The sequence below is a fragment of the Xiphophorus hellerii genome, chromosome 10, assembly GCF_003331165.1.
Source record: "Xiphophorus hellerii strain 12219 chromosome 10, Xiphophorus_hellerii-4.1, whole genome shotgun sequence".
NCBI lineage: Eukaryota > Metazoa > Chordata > Actinopteri > Cyprinodontiformes > Poeciliidae > Xiphophorus > Xiphophorus hellerii.
The window spans coordinates 3,043,071-3,063,277 of NC_045681.1; the positions used below are offsets into that span (position 1 = coordinate 3,043,071).

Consider the following 20,207-nt stretch of genomic DNA (forward strand, 5'->3'; position numbering starts at 1 on the left):
CAGCTGTTCTAATGTACTCACACACTCCAGCATCTCTGTGAATTATTTGGGCCGATGTTTACATGCAGGGGTGATAAATCGGGGCGTCTGTCCTTCAGCTTTGAATCAGACTGAAGAAAAATGTTTATGCAACACAGTCTGTGGCAGTCATTAACAGGAAGCACATCAAAGCTCGGCTCTTGGAAGTCATTGTGTTGTCTTGACGGCAAGTAAACCTTCTTCTTGGCTTGGCAGTGATTCTGTGACTCGGCAGAAACAAAGGAAAATAACTTTAGTATGAACACACTGAATGTTAGGTCTGGTGCAGCTCGTAATTAAAACACTGGGGGGAAAAAACAGCCTCCTTCCTTATTGATCTCAATTTCATAACTGTAAATCCTCACTGTGATTTTTTCCTTTAAAACAATAAAAACTCATTTTCATTTTGGGTCATATAAAAATCTGGGTGTTCTTAAAGGGCCGGTTTATGTACCGATAGAAGCCATTGAACTGTTACAATATCAACAAACGGCTGTTGGTTTCAGCATTCAGTAAGTGAAATAATATTGAACACCTTTTCAGTCCACCCAGGATTTCTTGATTGTTTTTGTGTTTTTTTTTTAAATTTGTTTTGTTTTTTTGCAATCAAAACCACAGATTTTGTGGAGCTAATTTAGAAATATTTGAAAGGAATTTTTGCAATATTTGCTCTAATATATGATATTAAAAGGGAATTTTTTTTTTTATCAATCATGATCACTGACTATAACTTGACATCAAGTAAAGCTGAGGCAGCAGTCACTTAAACACAAAGTTTTTGGCCAATTTTGAGAAAGATTTGCAGTAAAACCAGAAAAAAGTTTGATTTTGCATGAATTCTGCAGACTTGTGAAAAACTGGAGGGGCTTATTGATATAATTTGGAGTCTAGCGGGCCGCATAAAAAGCTACAGCGGGCCAGATTTGGCCCCCAAGCCTTGAGTTTGACATGTGCTTCAAAAGGACAAACAAAAAGAGGACTAGTGACGTGCGGCGAAGCGTGAGTGAAAACACCGGGTGAAGGTCAAACAACCGGTTCATTAAATGCAATGATGTTTGTATAAACACAGGAAAAATGATATTAAACAGAAGTGGGCACTGTGACACAAGGTTCTGTTGCAAGACAGCGTCTGTTGTTACCTCACATCTCAGTACCTCCATGTTCCGGTAAACGGCAAGGAAAGTGAACAAAATCTGCAGAAAACATTAAACAGTACATGAATGATATTTCTGTTATATATTAAAGTAGATGGCAATTCCTCAGCTTAATACTAGGAATAAAACTGCCTGCAAGCAACTCTGGAGCTCAATTATTAACATCTAATGCCACAAGTTTAATAAATACAAAATACAAAGTGAGACAAAAGGACAGAGTGTAGATAAAGGAGCCCGGTCATTTCCAGAAAGTCAAACATTTGAGCGCCTGACGAAGGAAACAGTGAGTTCACATAATTCCTCTCTTGTAAATATAAAACATATAAAGATGTAATTTATTCTTTGTTTTCTAAAAGGCAATGGGACCGGTTGTGTAAGGTCTCTTTAAAGAAACTTCTATCAGTGTATCTAAACTGTGATTGTGTGCACAAGCTGCATTCAGCACTTTTTTCAATCACTTCTGTAATTTGCTGTGGTATCGGTTTGCAAACCTACCTGCATATTAAACGCTTAATCGTGCTGAGATCCATGATTATTTATTGATTTAGATGTTTTTTTGGGATGTACTCATTTGGAACCAGATGCTAATTCTTCTATTTTGTCTCAATGCTCTTATGTAAAAACTATATTTTCCACAGGCCAATAGGAAAGGAAGAACCTGGTCTACTGGTATACAGCCAGTTTAGTATATAATTGTACTTTCTCCTACTACTCTCCAATTTTGCATTATTTGCTGTTGGTTTCAGTTCTCTAGTAATTCTGAACTGAAAAGTCGGATTCTGGATGTAATGTTGGTCTTCACTTTTTCACATATTTTTCTTTGAACTCTGACTTGTCACCTATTTTCCATCCAGTTCTCGTGTTTTTAAAAAATGATAGTTTCAGCCGATCAACAGAATCTGAAGAGCTTAAAGAAACAGAAAAGTCCAGCACACACCAGACCCAAAACCAGAAAGATATACGATTCTTTTTCAAAAACATCCAGTGAGCTGAGGCATCAGCTAACACAATAATATCATCTGTAGCATTACATTTTATTTTTTCATGCCACTGCTTACTGTAAATTCAACTTAATGCACTTGTGTGTTGGAGAGAAAACCAGTTTCTCCCTTTGGGTTAAAAACTCTATTTTCTAACCTAAAACATTCAGCGTGGCTAATCATTTTCTGAACATAACGGGAAAATTCATCAAAATCCAAAGGAAAACTGAACATGAACACCAGAAAACATGGAGGTCTATTGATCGAGACCACTTTTTAAGATTGCAAGAACATTTGGCCCAAATCTGAAATAATGAGCCACGACTTTAGTGCTGCGTGTGAAAACACTAAACCTGATTTAGTTATGTCACTCTGATGGTATGCTGGTACCTGTATGTGTATGAATTAGTCTGTCATTCTAATTATGTCAATCATCCGGGCAAAATGGAAAACTAAACACAAACAAACATCCACGTCTGTGTTTATCCTCTTACCAGCCATTATTACCAAAAATGATTAGGCAAATCCCAAGGCTGCAGCAGGTCTTGACAATCTACCAGAAGTCAAAGTGATCAAGATGAAAATAACTTAAGTGACAGTAAACATGGAGTAGTTGTTGGTGTCAGACTAAGAGGTCTGGGGATTTTAGAAACCGCTGATCTACCGGCTCTCTGTGAGCCCTTAGGGGAGAAGAAGATCTGTTATGTTTTTTTCATCAGACCTGAGACAATCAGCTGATCTCATCCTTTGGGCCATAATGTTGCTGAACTTTGACCTGACCAGCTGCAGTAACCCCAGGTCATATTGCTGCCGCCACCGGCTTGTACAGCAGGCTCTATGCATGACGGCTTCATCCTTTCATCTCCCTCTGTAGCCCTTTCATACATGAAATATTATCCTTTATATTTCATGTATGATTAGGATTATTATTTTTCCCCAAAGTGTTTTTGATTTTCATAAAGCATTAAAAAAAAAGTGTAAAAAAGATTTTTCTTTTTTTTTTCTTTTTCTAGGAGATCAGTTGTAATTTTCTCCAAATACAAAATTGTTATTTAGAAAATACATGAGTATTGTTGTTCTTTAGGGGCTACTTGATGTTTTGTTTACCTGCCAGAGTCCTTCACAGCAGGAGGGAGGACTGGGTTGGACCAAATGGGTTGGTCTGCATTTTTTGTCTGTCTGCCATGTTGGATTTAGCAGAAAGTTTCTTGCACTTGCAGCAGATGGCCAGTAGTTGAATGTGTATTGTAAAATGCACTGGTGTCGACTTGTGGACTGTGTGCATTTATAACATAGATCCACAACTAACAGTTGAGACGGTCCACTGCAGTGACGGCTGTGCGTGAACGGGTTAGTCGCCCTAACATCAGTCTGGAAGAGAGTAAATCTGAACTCATCATCACATCACCTACTTCCATTCTCGTCTTTATGCTTTCCTGCAACCTGAAGCCTCTTTCTCTGGTTATTCTGTCTGGTTTGTGGTTTTCCTTTGCATGTAGAAATACTTTCACTACGAAACATAACTCTTAATTCTGCTGTCGTTTTTCCTTCTATTTGATTTCACGAAACGTTTAAATGATTGCCAATCACAATCATTATAGATTACTTTCTAACTACATTTCCTCTTCGAATGCAATGATTTCCTACTTTCCCTAATAACAATGAATAGTTCTTAAACCAATTTTAGTATTTTAAACAATTTCCTTTGATAATTTCAATAAGCATCTTTTTCACAGCAGCGGATTCTGTGTTTCTACTTGGCTGTTTAAGATTGAGAATCATTTGGTGTTAAATAACTTCTTGTCAGGTGAAAGATAAAGACAATGTATGTCAGTTAGGTTGTGGTTTATGTAAAGAGACGAATACATTATTGTTAATGTTTAATTTTGGATGCAGATCAGCGAAGAAGTAAAGAAAATCAGAACACGCTATATCATTTTGACACGAAATGCAAATTAGGACATATGATTGGTTTGTTGTGATCGGGTCTATTTAGAAAACAGCTGTGTGTCTCCATCATGGTTCAGTGTTGTATACACAGCGGGGGGCCCCTCCCAGAGCGAGCCTTTATATTTATCTCAACTCATTCTGGTGTAACGTTTCTCTTTTCTTGTTCATAAACGTTTCGTTTCGTTCATAAACGTCATTCATTTTTATATAACATTTGAGAAGACTAATTGATTTGAGGCCTGGGCAGTAAGGTGAGTAAATACCTCACAGTCTAAACAACCTACAGGATTGGGAAGGTGTTTGGCTTCTTTAGGGTAGAACGGATGGAGTTGCTTTAAACCACTGGCTTCATAATTATTAATTAAAACATTTCTTCTCCACTTGAAGATGTGTCTCCTAAAGTTGGTGCTAGGTCTGACCTTGGTCGCTCTGGTAAAATGTGAGTATTTTTGCTTGTTTCCACTTCCTGTGTAAGTTGTAGCATGGATCTGCAAAGTATAAAGTTCTTTACCTGAATACAGATTTCAATTTCAAAGTTACATTCATTTCATTTAGGATTTAAACCAACAAACTCCGTCATTTATGTTTCTCTTCCTCTGTTTCAGCCAATGAGTGGTGCTACACTGGCTGTGGTAAGTAAACTATTATTTCTGATATATTTTATGGTCAGATGTGGATAATAACTAGTTACATTTACTCAAGTACATTTACATGAGTAACTTCTTTGAAAAAACCTCTGTACTTTTTACTTATACTTAAGTAATTTTATTATGAAGTATTTCTACTCTTACTTGAGTAAAATTTCTGGATTTTCTACCCACTGAATGGAAAAACAAACATGTTTTAACCAAAACATATTTTAGTCAATTGTGTAAAAAATCTAAACAATCAACATAATACCTACAGAAAACAACATGTTTGTCACTTATATTTAATTGTTGGAGTATTTTTGTTTGACATTAGATTGATTAAAACTAAGAATATTATAAAAAAAATGAAACAATTGAATAAAAATCAAAAGATAACTGTCAAGAAAAACAGAAAAATCAAGTATTTTAACTAACATATATTCAGAATTGAATAGTTAGTAGCTACATTTACTCAGTTACATCTACTTGAGTAACTTTAAAAAATAAAAAAAACTTTTCAAAATTTATGAAATTTCTACCCACTCTATGAAAAACAAACATGTTTTAACCAAAAATTCACCAGAAACAGACACACACCTGCAGCTTTTGTTAAAGTTTTAATGTGTTTTTATTGAAAGAAACTAATTTGGAGACTTTTCCTTTTGCCTGATTTTGTTATTATTTGTTACTTCTATGAATTATTGTCATTTTTGTCCTTAAAATACCAAAATTTATACTTAACTTATGTTGAAGTACTCTGCCTTCAGTATAATTCGGTACTCTGCCCGCCTGGCTGTGATACATGCGGGTTTCCTGGGCTCTCACAGGACTAAAGGCATCTGGATCTTTTATAGGTCACACTCCAGAGCATTGGGAAGCCTTACCTGGATCTCACTGTGGAGGAGAAAAACAATCTCCAATTGATATTGTCACCAGCATCGTTACCATTGACCCAAATTTGGATAATTTCATCTTTGTTAATTTCTCCTCTCAATCCGCCATCAAGAATATCACAAATAATGGACATTCAGGTACAAAACTGGACATTCTTGGCAGGATTCGAAACATGCTTAACTTGATTTGAACCATTTTCATTTTTCTCGATCTTTTCCTCAGTGCAATGTGACATTGAAGCGAATGAAGTTGAAGTGAGTGGAGGTGGACTTGATGGTGAATATTCTGTACTGCAGTTTCATTTCCACTGGGATGTAGCGAACCATTCAGGTTCAGAGCACGCTTTAGACGGTCATCATTATCCAATGGAGGTAAAGTTTTTAAACATCCTCTCTAGTTTTCTAATAATTCATCTGATTGAGCATCTTTTGCTAACCAAAGCATTCTTGTCTTTTTATCTGTAGATGCACATAGTCACTGCAAAGAAAGGAGTTCTCCTGAATGAGACTCTTAATCATGAAGATGGACTTGCTGTTCTTGGGTTTTTTATTGATGTGAGTTATAAACTTTCTTCAGTTTACTCCTCTGACAAATTTCTCTTATCTAACTTGAGAAACATACTGAACAGGGTTTCTGCCTCCGTACCACATGAGCTCGAGCTGCATCCCAATCTGAAGGCTTAACTATGATATTGGCTCATATTTTGCTGCTGTAGCAGTTCCCCCTTTTCTGGAATTTTTTTTTTCACAAGGCGTAATAGTCTGGCAATGGGAATTTGGAGGGCTTTAGCTGCTAGATCTATCATTTTCTTTTTTTATATATTTTACATTTTTTCTGAAAGCATTATAGCAGAGATGGAAACACATTTGCCAAATAAGGTTATGTTCACACTGCAGTCTTTAGTGACTCAATTCCGATTTTTTTTGTCAAATCTGATTTTCTTGCCGTGGTCGTTCCCACTTCCAAATAAATGCGACTTGCATGTGATCTCCAGTGTGAACTGCAAACGACCTGGAAGTGTCCCACATGCACAGTAGAGGGCGCAATAAGGTCACACATAGAGAGCGTGCTCAGTGCTTTGCCAACCGCCATAAAGAAGAAGTAGAGCTCAGTGTTTGCGGAAGTAAACATGAAGGCTAAAGGTGGAGTATAGCTTGCGACTTTGAAGTTGTTGTCCAACCGGAGCAGCATATTAACAACTTAATCCGTCCGCCATGGTTGTTGTTTTTCTTCTCGCTTGCGCATATCAGATCACAGAATGGGGACATTTGTCGAGTATCAGTGACTTTCAGATGCGACCTGGCGGTTAGGTGACATTTGAATCAAATACGTATCGGATATCAAAGTGGTCTGGGTCGCATTCGAAATAAATCCGAGTTGTGTTGTTCAGACTGCCATGAAAAGATCAGATATAGGTTGCATTTCGAGAAAAAGAAAATCGGGATTGGGTCACTTCAGGCTACAGTGTGAACGCAGCCTAAGTTCTGAACTGTCCTATCCGCTGGTGGTCTATGCCTTAGCAGAGGCCCAAATCGTCTCCAATTTTCTAAGACGTTTGGTTCATGCTAGTTTGAAGCCTGTGCATCACATATTTCAGTCAAAGTGTAAAAATCCAACGAAATGTAGCCTGGTCGATTCATTCTTTCTACCACACTTTCAAGATATTTCCCAAGTTTGCCCCACAGTCAGAATGAGCTGGATTTTCTTCATGTTCATCATGTAAAAAACATTACTGGTAATCTGGGTTTATAGTTATAAGATTAATATTTAAGCCCCTCATTTTTTTAGATTCACTGAATCCTTTTATAAAATATATACTATCACAAGAACTGTGGTGGGGCTTACCAACGTTTCAGAGGGGGTCTTCTCCGATAAAATAGATCTAGCTATCTCCATGTCAATGTGAATTTCACTCAAACAGCTAATGTGGAAACAGTGCTGTCTAAGATAGGATGTAAAATAGTATTTATTTTATTGACACAGAATGATTTATTCCTAAAGGCAACAGAAGATGGAAACTTATCTTGGCCGTGGGAAACGTTTACATCCTACCTGAAAGACGTCACAGGTAAGTTTATCGTTCCACTTCAATTCCTCTGTTTTCTATTGAAATATTGTTACCAACCTGGAAGAGTCAGAAGTGGAAAGTCTTGTCACTACAGTTTAGGGTAAACGTCAAGCTTATTGCATTTTCGTCAGCAGGAAGCATGAAAGACACACCACAAGTAAAACCAGCAGCAATTACCACATGAAGAAACAACGACGACAACTATCCTGCATGATTTCAGTGTTTAGTGTCAGCATTTTCTTCAAAACATGATGCAGCAAATTGCACAATGTCAGTTACAAGAACTGTTCCACTTTGAGCTCAGATGGGTTTAAAATCCATTTACTGTTGCTTTTAATTAAGTTGCCATTTTTGCTGTATTTTATACTGTATATTATTCTTAAGTATGATCAAAATTAGATGTTGAACTTTCTTCTGATTTCCTTCATATATTTCACAGAGGAGGGCTCTAGTGTGAAAGTGGACAACATCACGATTGATGATCTGATTGGTAACGTGGATCTCACAAAGTTTTATCGATACATGGGCTCTCTGACTACACCCTACTGCCACGAAGCCGTCGTGTGGACGCTCTTTCACGAGCCCATAAAAGTTCACAAAGATTTAGTAAGTCTACTTTCCAGAACAAGTGAGGTTAAGGTTATATTGAGCCAACAAAGAGGGCAAAATGGTTTATTTTATATGAACCTGCAGTCATTTAAGGTTGGAGACATTGTGCTGAACTGCATTTTTTGCATATATGTATCATTTCCTGCAGGGCTTAGTCATTCCGAACAGCTGAACCACTGAGACCTGTGGTTGCATATCTTTTATATAAGCATCCACTGATGCATTCAAGCAAGTGTCATGAGATGCAGTTATATACAGGTAGGCACCAGCAGACATACTGGTACCTGCCGCCGTCTCTTTAGAAATGTCTGCTTCACGATCAGGTTTAGTCTCTTCTTTTCTTCTGTTGACTGTATCAACAAGCAAACATGTTGAACACGCCACATGAGACCCGAACAAAACTCTAAGCAAATACAGAAGTATCTGCGTGTTAGTTGGAGGTTGATAAATTTCTGTATCTGATCCAACTGACTAATAACACTTTGATTTATGAGGTGCTCATACTTTAGTCTGTGGTTTTCACTTGATAGTCTCGTTGTGTAGCAGGTTCTTGGCTGAATATATTAAACTGAGAAGAGGACAAACAAGTTAAAGCATTGAGAGAGAGCACAAAGGAGGACAGCTGTGGCTCGCTGTAGTTAGGGTTGGACGTGGCACCTTTGAAGCTTTTAAACAGCAATCTGCGCATTTCATGACTGAGAAAAGAAAATCTATCATTTTAATTCAGTACAGCCGTGCAGTGGAGAAAAAACATAAGAAGTAACGACTGTACTTTTACCCAATTATCAACACCTTTTAAAATTACTTGTTTATCAGGGTGTTCTTATCTCCTCCTCTTATTTCCATAAATATGACATTAAGCAAACATGCCACATCGGTATACATATGTGGATTGGGTCAGTAAGTTGCAGAAAAAGCCTTTATGTACAGTGAAAAGCAAAGTAGGATGTATGTTTATTTTGCCACCACCCACAATGTTATACGAAATAAGGGAGGTAAAAACACATTTTCTGCAGCCCAGAGAAATTCAACAGTTTACTTTAGATGTAAATTGCAGTTGGTTGTTTTTATCATGTAAAGCTCTTTGAACTGCCTTGTTTTTGGATTGTGTGAAAATAGAAACTTGATTTGACTTGAGCTGTGAACCATATTTTGAGTTTGGATTGGCTCCATTGAAGATAAACCCAACGGTTTATTGCCGCACTTCTAAATTCTTATAAATTAAAACCAAATAAATGCAAAACCTGTCCTGAGAACCTTGAAGTATCTCAGAGTTGTTATGTTCAGCAGATTTTCAGTGCTGAAATGCTTATTACTGTATATATAGGCTTGCAAGGATGTTAATTTTTCTTTTCTTTTTTACCATTACATTACGGTTGAATCTGTAATAAAGTAACTTATTGTGTTCTCAGCTTCTGCATTTTTCCACTGAGAATAGCATCGCGCCAAACTACAGACCTACACAACCTCTTAATGGACGAATCATCACTGCCTCCCCCGCAGCTCCTCCAGGTCAGCCAAACGGTTTGTTTTGGCTTGTCAAGGTCAGTTAGCATGTGGTTCAGGATCAGGACAATTTCAGTGTCAACGTTACACGGCAGTATTATACAAAACAACACAAAGTGAAAGGAAAACATTCAATGTGATCAACTCAAACAGATAAATGAGGGTAAAATCTGCTGGAAGGTGAAATCAGAGACCTCAGTCAAAGCAACATTGCTGAAAATTTAGTGCTGCTAATTTGTGTCGCTAATAGTTTAATAATAGCCTAAACAGAAAAATAATGAAGGAGGGCATTTATGCAGGAAGTAAGGTGCTTAGAGGGCTGCAGTTCTTTATTAGGGCTAAATAAACCATAGAAACTTTAGCCGTGTTAAGGGTAAAAAAGAAATAAAAAGCCGAATGGCAACTTTCTTGTTTAGTTTACACACAGCCTAGCTAGCTGGGCTTTTGCACAAAGTTAGAAAAGCAGTGGTTAACAACCTGTGAGAATTTGCTTATGAAAACATTTGGCAAACATTTATGAAGACACTTTAAGATTTAGTTCATTTTTGAGGACTTAACCACCATAGCAAAACCTCCTACTGCACTTAGCTACACTGTGCTGGCAAATTAGCAGGCGGTTCAGATCATGACACGACAAAATACATCAACAACACAACAGGTGCAAAGAAGAAGATGAAAATGAATCGTTTTTTCAAATTAAATTCAAATCAAGGATGGCTGTTTTTAAAAGCTAGGCTGTGACAGAAGATGTCTAATTTCTCTACATTGTACCAATTTTACCTAAAATAGTGATTAAATATTTTACAGGATCGCTTCCAAAGTCTTGTTTATGGTCAGGAAAACTTCTGTCAGCATGTAGTTCACCAAGCAGTCTTAATCTCTATTGCAAGCTAATTTTTTCTCCTAAATTGAGCTGAAAAGTCTGAAATGTTTACAGCCATATTGTTCTGCACTTTGCACTGTCACATCATCTGTACTTTGCCATAATTGGACCTGCTGCTACTTCTTTGGTGTGGTTGAGTGCCTTTAGTTAATTTAGTTGTATATATTGTTATTATTATTATTGTGTGTTTGCTTATTTATACTGTATATATTTGACCTTTTGCACGGGAGCTGCAATGGAAATTTCGTTGAATTCTGTTCAATGACAATAAATGCTATCTATTCTATTCTATTCTATTCTATTTGTAGCTACTTTAAAGACAAAAATATATGTTGTAATCTTTCAGTCTTTTGATTGTTATTATTGTTCTGGTTAAATATGTCTGTTGTTTCCATCTTTAGCTCATCTGTGGTGCTATGAGGACCACTGTGGTATGTATCGACTATGTGGAATATAGTTTAATATTATAATCCTGAGCTTTTATGACATTCAGATTGTTTTTTTTTTTTCTAACTCCAGATTACACGCCGTCTCATTGGTCTAATCTGCCCGGCTCCTACTGTGGTGGTGAAAGCCAGTCACCCATCGACATCAGCACTGACAGCGTTGTGGAGAATGAAAATCTCAATTCCTTCACCTTTACTCATTTTGACAACAAACATGCCATAAAGTCTATCACCAACACAGGCCACACAGGTTTGGATTGTTTTGTTTTTTAAACGTGGTTACTGTCCTCCAGTTGTACCGCCCTGCAAGTTTTAGATGCATCCCTGCTGCAAAAAACAGCTGCATCAAATGGTTGAATCTCCTCTTCGACATGCTTTCAAGTTTGGCGAAGGCCAGGTAACAAGCCATCCAGGTGATTCAGGTTTGCTTCTCAGGCCTGCAGTGGATTTTCAGGATGAGGACTGCAGACCTTTGATCAGATGTAGATGCTAAAAAACATTCACATGACAAATCTGAAGTTAAGAAGCAGTCACAATGTTGTAAGAAAAAAAAATAAATAAGTTGAGCGGAACACTTTTTTTTTTTTTACAATAATTGTCTGTTATTGTGACCAGAAAAACTTTACTTGACTTTGAAACATGACTACAGTTACAGCTATGACATTTTTGAGACGGTAGAAGTCAGCTTCGGTCCGGGTCTCTCTCATACTTGCTGTATGTTTTAGCCTCCAAGTGCGACTATTTTAGATTTATGCTACACTGTAAAAACACAAAATCTTACCAGGTGTTTTTGTCTAGTTTCTACAAAATAAGAATATAGTATAGAATATAATAAGACAAAATTAAAGTACTAGTTCCAGATTATTTCACTTATTGAAAAAATTTTCTTTTTATAAGTGAATTAATCTGCCAGTGGAACTTGTACGTGGTTGCTAGGTGACAGGCTGGGCTTGGCGGGCGTTGCTAGGTAACGGTGCCAGTGGATCTCCAACTTTCTCATTACATTAAGGAATTATTTAAAAACAAGCTCATATAGCTTGCTAAAGAGTTACTTGTAAGTTAGTTTTGTCTAATTTCAAGTTTACATATTTTCATATTTTCATTTGAAAACAAAAATACTTGGTAGGATTTTGTGTTTTTGCAGTGTAAGTCAGCATATCAATAGGGTTACCTACTGCAGGTAAGACGTTGTGTTTTTAGTCTCTTTTGAAAGAAATTATCTTAAAAATTCTAAACTTTTCCTTCATTTTGGATCAAAACGTTGAGTTACCACCGCATTTGTTTTTAATCTTTCAGTGCAGTGCGTGTTGGAGGACGGACTGGTGGAGGTATCAGGCGGGGGGTTGAATCACGTCTACTCAACTCTTCAGTTCCACTTCCACTGGGGAACCGAATCAGCCGATTCTGAGGGGTCAGAGCACACCGTGGACAAGAAACGATACCCAATGGAGGTAGCAATTCACCGCTATGTTACACAGACAAGAGTTTGTTTTGTGACTGTTTTATCCAATAAATGGTTTGTTTTGTGCAGATGCACATCGTGAGCAAGAGGAAGAATTTAACATTGGAGGAGGCACTAAATACTCCAGATGGCCTGGCAGTGCTGGGGTTTTTAATTGAGGTAAAGACGGACATACTCTGTAAAACATTTAAGCCACATTTAGTTGTGTTTACTGTCTTTACTCTTTAAGTCAAATAAATTTAGTGAGTTTTTGAACCTAAGTGTGTGAGTTTGTGAAAGATAAACTTACAGTAGTAAGTTGTGTTAACTTTTTATTAATTTTGTCAGAGTTGAATAAACTAGAGTTTTTAGGTTAGCACTTAAAAAACTGAAAGAAGAAAAAAACAGGAGTGGGAACTATTTCCCAGAATGCTTAGCGGCGTGTTTTTGTATCCTGAGATGAAGCGTTACATTGATCTGACTCTTGTGTTATTAAGGCAAATGTTCATTTTAATGCAGCTGACAGTTTGCAAAGCTTGAGGATAATGTCCCGATCACACTAAATGTTTCTGAGCTGAATTCATTGAGATGTTTCATAAAATTCATCATCAGATCAGAAATTTGGTTCATGTGATTTGAAACAAGAATTTAAACTATTCTACAGTAAAATAAGTTGTTATTTTAACTTGATATTGTGAGTAAAATAATAGAGAAATGTGGCTCTTTTTTTTTCTTGCATATTGTAAAATAATTATTTTGTTTAAATTGTTGCATTAAGTTAAAACTCACAATTCAAGATTAATGGACTTAAAAAACAATGTTTAGACAACTTGTCTCTGGTTGTTAAATCAACTTCATGAACTTTAATTTCTGAGTTAAAACCAAAATTATTTTCTTGTCGACTTAAATTTCATTTTCAAGGCAGCAGGTGGACTTTCATTTTCAAGTTAAACCACCTTCTAATGTTTTACAGTGCATAGAAGAATCCCTTTGAGATCCATCTCTTCATCTCTTATTAGCCATCCAACCTCACCAAAACCCTTTTGCGGCCCACATATGCATGCAGTCAGAAATGACTCCAGCAAACTTAAAGTTTCCAATGTAGCTAAAAACATGCAACATGTTTTTTTAAAAATCCATTTCCAAACCATGTCAGACTGGCCTCCATAACTCAGTGGGTGAGTTCCTCTCAGGAATGCTGAGACAAAATGGCATGACTGTCAACTGTAAACTCAAATCATGTGGTATTTTAGACAAAGAGGTGCGCACAGAGTAAGAAAGGCTTATCTCACCCCCGTTGTATACGGTACATAGCATTCTCTCAGTTATCTGATATCCAGTGAAGGAAGCAGGAAAGAGCAAACGACATATTTATTGTAGAGAAATTAAATAATCATTTTAGGAAATTTCTGGTTAAAGCCAAGTCTGATTTTATTAGATTTCTTTATGAGATATAAAGTCTCCAATACAGTTAGAAGAAATTGTTTGTTTCTGAGGATAAGATAAAAATTAATAGGCCAGTTCAGTTGACATATTATGTTTTCTGCTTCATGTAAATTTGTTAAATAAACTTTCTCCATATCCATTTTCAGGCTCCACAATCTCCTAGAAGCATGTCCTCCTCAGTTCCTGCAGAAACAGTAAGGCACTATTATTATTATCTTATTTTTTAAAGCTGTATTTCAGTCATTCTGTTAAAAGTCAAATTATTTGTCTCATTTTTCTGTTTAGCCGTCGCCCACACCAAGTTCTGCCTCTGACATGGAAGCCTGGAAAACTCTGACCCGTTACCTGTCGGATATCAAAGACATCGGTGAGCGAGGTTTTACCTTCTTACGTAATGAAAACAGAAAAAATACAGAATGTGCATTAATCCGCTCATCTGTTGCACCTTTCGCTCTGAAACAGAGTCAGAAGTCGAAGTCACAGATGAGATTTCTATCGATGACTTGCTTGGCAACGTGAACCGTGACTCATTTTTCCGCTACAGCGGCTCCCTCACCACGCCTTCCTGCAACGAAGCCGTGGTTTGGACCGTCTTTAAAGAATCAGTTAAAGTGGACCAAGACCTGGTATGTTTCACTCATCACCCCCAACGTCCGACACATAAAATACTAAAAATATGGGTAAATCTTTTGGTTTAACGAAGGTTTAAGCAGTTGAAAGTAACAAAAATACACAATTTAAAGCATTATTCAGGAATAGATCACAATGTTTTGCCCTTTTGACGCGCTGGAAGCTGGTGGGAAGAACATATTTTCACCCTCAACCACCATAAATCGCAAAATAACAGAGCAGTTAAATATTGCAAAAAATTGTGGTTAGACTTAAAACAAGGAGGTGCAGTTTTTCTGTAAAAAAACAAAACAGTTATGCATTCAGCAAAGATGGCTTCTGTGCTCACTCACTGCATAAGACTCCACTCCTGAAGAAGCATAATGAAAATCATTTCACTGCAAAAACACAAAATCTTATCTAGTATTTTTGGTTTAGTTTCTGGTGCAAATATCCTAGAAAACTTGAAATAAGACAAAACTAACTTAAAAATGACTTTACATTCAGAAATAGATCTATTTTTTGTCCATTTTGACAAGCTGGATATAAACTTCTGGGTCAGATTCTGGATATCGGTGACCCAATGTTACCTCTGGGGTTGTTGATCTGTTCATCCACTTCCTTTCTGGACACAAGATTAAGATCTGTGGATTTTCCTTGGTAATGGCATCCAAAATGCTGTAAAATACACACATCATCATCAAATTGCGTTTGTTTTGATCATGCCAACATTCATGAAGCGTAGATCAAGCTCTGCACTGGTGGCAAAAGAGTTTTATGTCTCAAATGATCCGAGTGCCTGCTGGATGTGCTGTATATCCAGTACCTGCTGGGTAAATTCGGACTTCCTGAAGTTTTCTTTACTTCAGCTGAATTACTTATTTTGGAGTTCTTCATGTTCCAGGAAATTAATGTTATAGTTTCGGTATTCTTCGCAGGAATAAATTTATTGCAATTGAATGTTTTAGGTGCTTTTTTTTTTTTTTTTTGGAGGGATTCGTTGCAAACAAGAAGACAACAATTCCCAGTCGATGTGTCACCATTTAACAGTCAGTCTGTTCATAAGATAAAGGAGAATTTAATGGATTTGGTCGCAGCTTAAGCTATATGATACAGAATTACATTTCTTATTTTAAAGTCATAGGTAGCCGTTTATTGCAACCACAAAGTTTATTGCATTTTATTACGTTTTTATCTAAATAAGAAGCAAAAGAAAAAGAAAACATACCGGCCCTAAAGGCGTTTTATAATTTTATCTGAACCATTGCTTCTTTTCAATTCCTCTTTATGATTTTGTTCGTCTTCGTGTTGTTCTGTTACATAAATTCTGCATAAAAGTCATTAAAGTTTGTGGTTGCAACAAAGTATGTAAAAACTCTAGGTGTTTGAATACCTCAGCAAGGCGTTGTGATATAAAACACAACCTAAAGTCAAAAACATAAAAACTTTGGCATCTGTTGCAATGCCAAAACGTTTGACCTCGATTGAAAGTTGAGGCAGGTGCAACAGATGTGAACATTTCCTAAATTTAGTTTAAAGTACAGTACAGACCAAAAGTTTGGACACACCTTTTAATTCAATGAGTTTCCTTTATTTTCATGACTATTGACATTGCAGATTCACACTGAAGGCATCAAAACTATGAATAACACATGTGGAAATATGCACTAAACAAAAAAGTGTAAAACAACTGAAAATACCCCTTATATTCTAGTTTCTTCAAAGTAACAACCTTTTGCTGTGATTGCTGCTTTGCACACACTCTGCATTTTCTTGATGAGCTTCAAGAGGTCGTCACCTGAAATGGTTTTCACTTCATAGGTGTGCCCTGTCAGGTTAATAAGTGGGATTTATTGCCTTATAAATAGTCATGAAAATAAAGAAAACCCATTGAATTAGAAGGTGTGTCCAAACTTTTGGTCTGTACTGTAGTTCAGAAAGTGGCTGGGTCAGTTGTATTATTGTCTTTTTGCAGTAAAGTGCAGGCAGGACTGAAGTATAGTGCTCTACTTCTAAAGTTTTTAATACTACATTTTGTTTGGTATCTTGATTATTCACACATGGATACACACCACTAGTGTATGATCAAGAATTTAAGAAGAAAATTTCCTATAACTCCTTACAGTATCTCAGTGTTTACTCTAGCATTACCTTGAGTTGTATGAGTAGTTTTAAATATTTAGTGTGTTCATCCTATTTCCTAGGGTGATTTAATTACATTCTAGGAAATAATTTATAAATCCCATTGGCAAAGCTGCAAAATGAGATGAATAAGAACAAAATCAGGTAACTGTATGTAAATAGAGGTTTATACATGGTCACATTAGAGCTTTGAAAAAGCTCTGCAAGATTAAGGAACTGAAAGGTTGAAACTCCACGTGAAACATGCCAGCCTGATGTATGTTGATCTTTAAAGGAATGTGCACACGCAGCAGAAGTAATGTGATGAGATAACTAACTCCGCAGATAAAAGGCAGGTTATCACCTGCAAACTGACGCCGTCAGTGAAAAATGGTGAAAAATGGTGGCGGCGTTCTTATGGCACGTGGCACATTCTCAAACGGCAAGAAGAAAACTGATCAGAATCAAAGTGTCACAAATTACTTAAGAAGCACAGCCTGTTTTAAAGCCCATTGGTTTATGTATTTGCTTTAAATCTTCATGTCAGTATTTAGAAACTTAAAAAAGAAAACTAAAATTTAGTCCTTTAAATGGCACTAATAATGAACCGGGTGTAAATACATTCAAGGAGTAAAATCTGTGTCTTCCTGGTTTAGTTGAAATTGCAGTAACGAGTGTAATCAGCTCCTATCAGGACAGATGTTATCATCATCATGTGACGAAAATCATGTGACAAATCAGTCACATGGTGACTAACCGGTCTCCATGTGACACAGTCTCTTTACTAATCTATAAGCGATGACGCTTTCTGTCTTTTGTTGCGTTTTCCCCATCAAACCTGCACAGTGACACCTTAGATCTCATCTCTGTTGATTTTTATATTCGGACTGACGTTCGCTAGCAGAGATAACGAGGTTAAAATTAGTTTTAAAACTTGTGTCAGGGAAGGCAAAAGAAAAGTTTTCCCCCATATCCCCCAAAAATATTTCCTTTGCGTTCCCTTGCAATAAGCAGAAACATCCTGGTCTATTTTGTATGCAGTTGCAAATTAAAAACTACAAATTTCAAATATATGCACATTTAAAGAGCCTCAGTGAAAACATGTTCATATATTCTTAACTCGATTTCTTCACTGCGTGTTTATGTCTGTTTGTGAAAGGTTGAGATGGAGCTGCATGAAAATGACCTCCACTATTCAGACCAACACAAAAAAGAATCAAAACTGTCAGATGATTTTATTACCTCGTGAAAATAACTCAGAAATAGTTTGGATGTATTCTGCCTTTCTTTCCTTCTTATGTAAAGTTTCTGTTTATATATTAGAAGGGATGAAGGAGATGGAAATCCCATGTTTGACCTGTTTTACTTTTGCATTTTGCACATTGGTTTGTGGTGCATTTCTATCCTAAAGAAAAAGATATAAAACTTCAGGTATCTCACAAACCTTATGAAAACCATAGGTTAAAGCAGAAAGTACGATGGCCACCTTAAGAAAGACTTTCAGTATTAAATTATACAGCATGAACTGATCAGTACATTACTGCAAGAGAACGCCAAAGAAAGTTTTCTCCATGTCCTTTATGGGGTTCCGTAGGAAACACCTGATGTTGGTTGCTTTATGTGTTTTTGTGTTTTTTCTCTATAATATCCACTATATTCTGGAACAACATGGACCTGAAAATGTCTTTGCTTTTGCTCGTCAAGAGAAACGTTTTTTTAAAAATCGTCAATTAGAATGAAAAAGTTAACACAACTTACTGCTGTAAGTTTATCTTTCCCAAAATCAAACATTTAGGTTCAAAATCTAAAACTCAATAAATTTATTTGATTAAAAGAGAAGATTGTAGACACAACTAAATGCGGCTCTGATGTTTTACAGTGTATTTTTTTATTTATTGGTTTATGGGTTTTTTTGCCTTAGATTTCAAAATAAGACAATTCGTCTCTTCCTTTCCTGCCATTACTGAAGTGTTAACGTTACGTTTAACTCCATCAGATGGCGCTGTTCCCGGAGAATGCAGGATATCACAACGTCTTCCGGCCCGGTCAGTCTCTTCATTCCAGAAAGATCTACACCACGGCTGCAGCACCCGGCCCCGGCCCCGGACCCGTCGCCGGCCCCGGCCCCGGACCCAGCCCCGGTCCCGTCTGGGTTTACCTGCTGCTGCCATGCCTCTGCGCTCTCTCCTGTTAAGGTCCACTTGTGAAAAACCAGAGTTAAAAATGTGAATTAAAACAATTATTCCTTAAAGATTATCTGCTTGCAAATCCAAATGTAACATTTCATCAGTAGTAATGATGTTGCTGAAGCCTGAGAGGTGGAGCGGGATTTTAAATCTGTTTTGTTATGTCACATCTCTACAATTTATATTTATGATTTTGCTGTTTGCACAATAAATGAAAATAGAAGTTAATGTAAAGATTTTAAAGTAGCCATCGTTTAACGTTTCTTAAGTAATAATACAGATTCTGCCTTGTGTATCGTTGTTTCAAATGATATGATACAAATATTATTATTGATAAATATTATAAAATAAACAACATAGATTTTATAAAAATTCTTTTTTGTGATTTTTGATGTTTCTGTTAAAACCGGGGAGGAAAAATTGCTGATTTATCTGTTACTTTTTTAAATAGTATGATGTATTATAACAATTAATATAAATGTTTTTTCACTTTTTATTTCAGGCTGTAGAATCTATTACACTCTGGGATTCTTTTGCATGATTTATTGTCATAAAGGTACTTAGAAGTAGGTTTGATATGAGAACAGAATATTTAAGAACATAAAACCCACCAGAGCGAAATGTGCTGCGTACTTTCAACATCTTCATGACTTTGGATTTATTTTCATTACAAACCTGATGGTAATATTTTAAAATCTAAGACAAAAAAAACATAAACCAATAAATAAAAAAATACACTATAAAACATCAGCATATGTTGTTTTACACTGATGTGTAAAAGTAGACGCATTTAGTTGTGTCTACTATCTTCTTCTCTTTTAATCAAATTTATTGAGTTTTAGATTTTGAACCTAAATGTTTGAGTTTGGGAAAGATAAACTTACAGCAGTAAGTTGTGTTAACTTTTTATTAAGAGTTGAATAAACTAGAGTTTTTAGGTTAACACTAAAAAAACTGAAAGAAGAAAAAGAGTGGGAACTATTTCCCAGAATGCTTAGCGGCGTGTTTTTGTTTCCTGAGATGAAGCGTTACATTGATCTGACTCTTGTGTTATTAAGGCAAATGTTTATTTTAATGCAGCTGACAGTTTGCAAAGCTTGAGGATAATGTCCTGATCACACTAAATGTTTCTGAGCTGAATTCATTGAGATGTTTCATAAAATTTATCATCAGATCAGAAATTTGGTTCATGTGATTTGAAACTAGAATTTAAATTATTCTAAAATAAAATAAGTTGTTATTTTAACTTGATATTGTGAGTAAAATC

The 20,207-nt window shown here is 36.3% G+C and overlaps 1 protein-coding gene across 1 annotated transcript; it reads left to right on the forward strand.

The window, feature by feature from the left end:
• Positions 1 to 1,343: 1,343 nt before the first annotated feature.
• LOC116726693 (carbonic anhydrase-like) lies at positions 1,344 to 19,259 on the forward strand. Its single transcript, XM_032573524.1, has 17 exons — positions 1,344 to 1,455; positions 4,490 to 4,541; positions 4,708 to 4,734; positions 5,586 to 5,762; positions 5,848 to 5,996; positions 6,090 to 6,179; positions 7,627 to 7,693; positions 8,133 to 8,299; positions 9,715 to 9,814; positions 11,093 to 11,122; positions 11,211 to 11,387; positions 12,434 to 12,588; positions 12,669 to 12,758; positions 14,171 to 14,218; positions 14,310 to 14,391; positions 14,487 to 14,650; positions 18,751 to 19,259. Exons 2-17 carry the CDS (start codon positions 4,490 to 4,492, stop codon positions 18,946 to 18,948), a joined length of 1,773 nt encoding a protein of 590 aa, XP_032429415.1. The 5' UTR covers positions 1,344 to 1,455; the 3' UTR covers positions 18,949 to 19,259.
• The last annotated feature ends 948 nt before the right edge of the window (positions 19,260 to 20,207 follow it).

What these genes read in the sequence shown, in the direction of transcription:
- LOC116726693 (XM_032573524.1), top strand. Translation starts at nt 4,490, where the DNA reads ATGTGTCTCCTAAAGTTGGTGCTAGGTCTGACCTTGGTCGCTCTGGTA. An exon ending in CTCCCCCGCAGCTCCTCCAG is followed by an intron (nt 9,815 to 11,092) that starts GTCAGCCAAACG and finishes TTCCATCTTTAG; the next exon opens with CTCATCTGTGGTGCTATGAG. An exon ending in TTAAAGTGGACCAAGACCTG is followed by an intron (nt 14,651 to 18,750) that starts GTATGTTTCACT and finishes TAACTCCATCAG; the next exon opens with ATGGCGCTGTTCCCGGAGAA.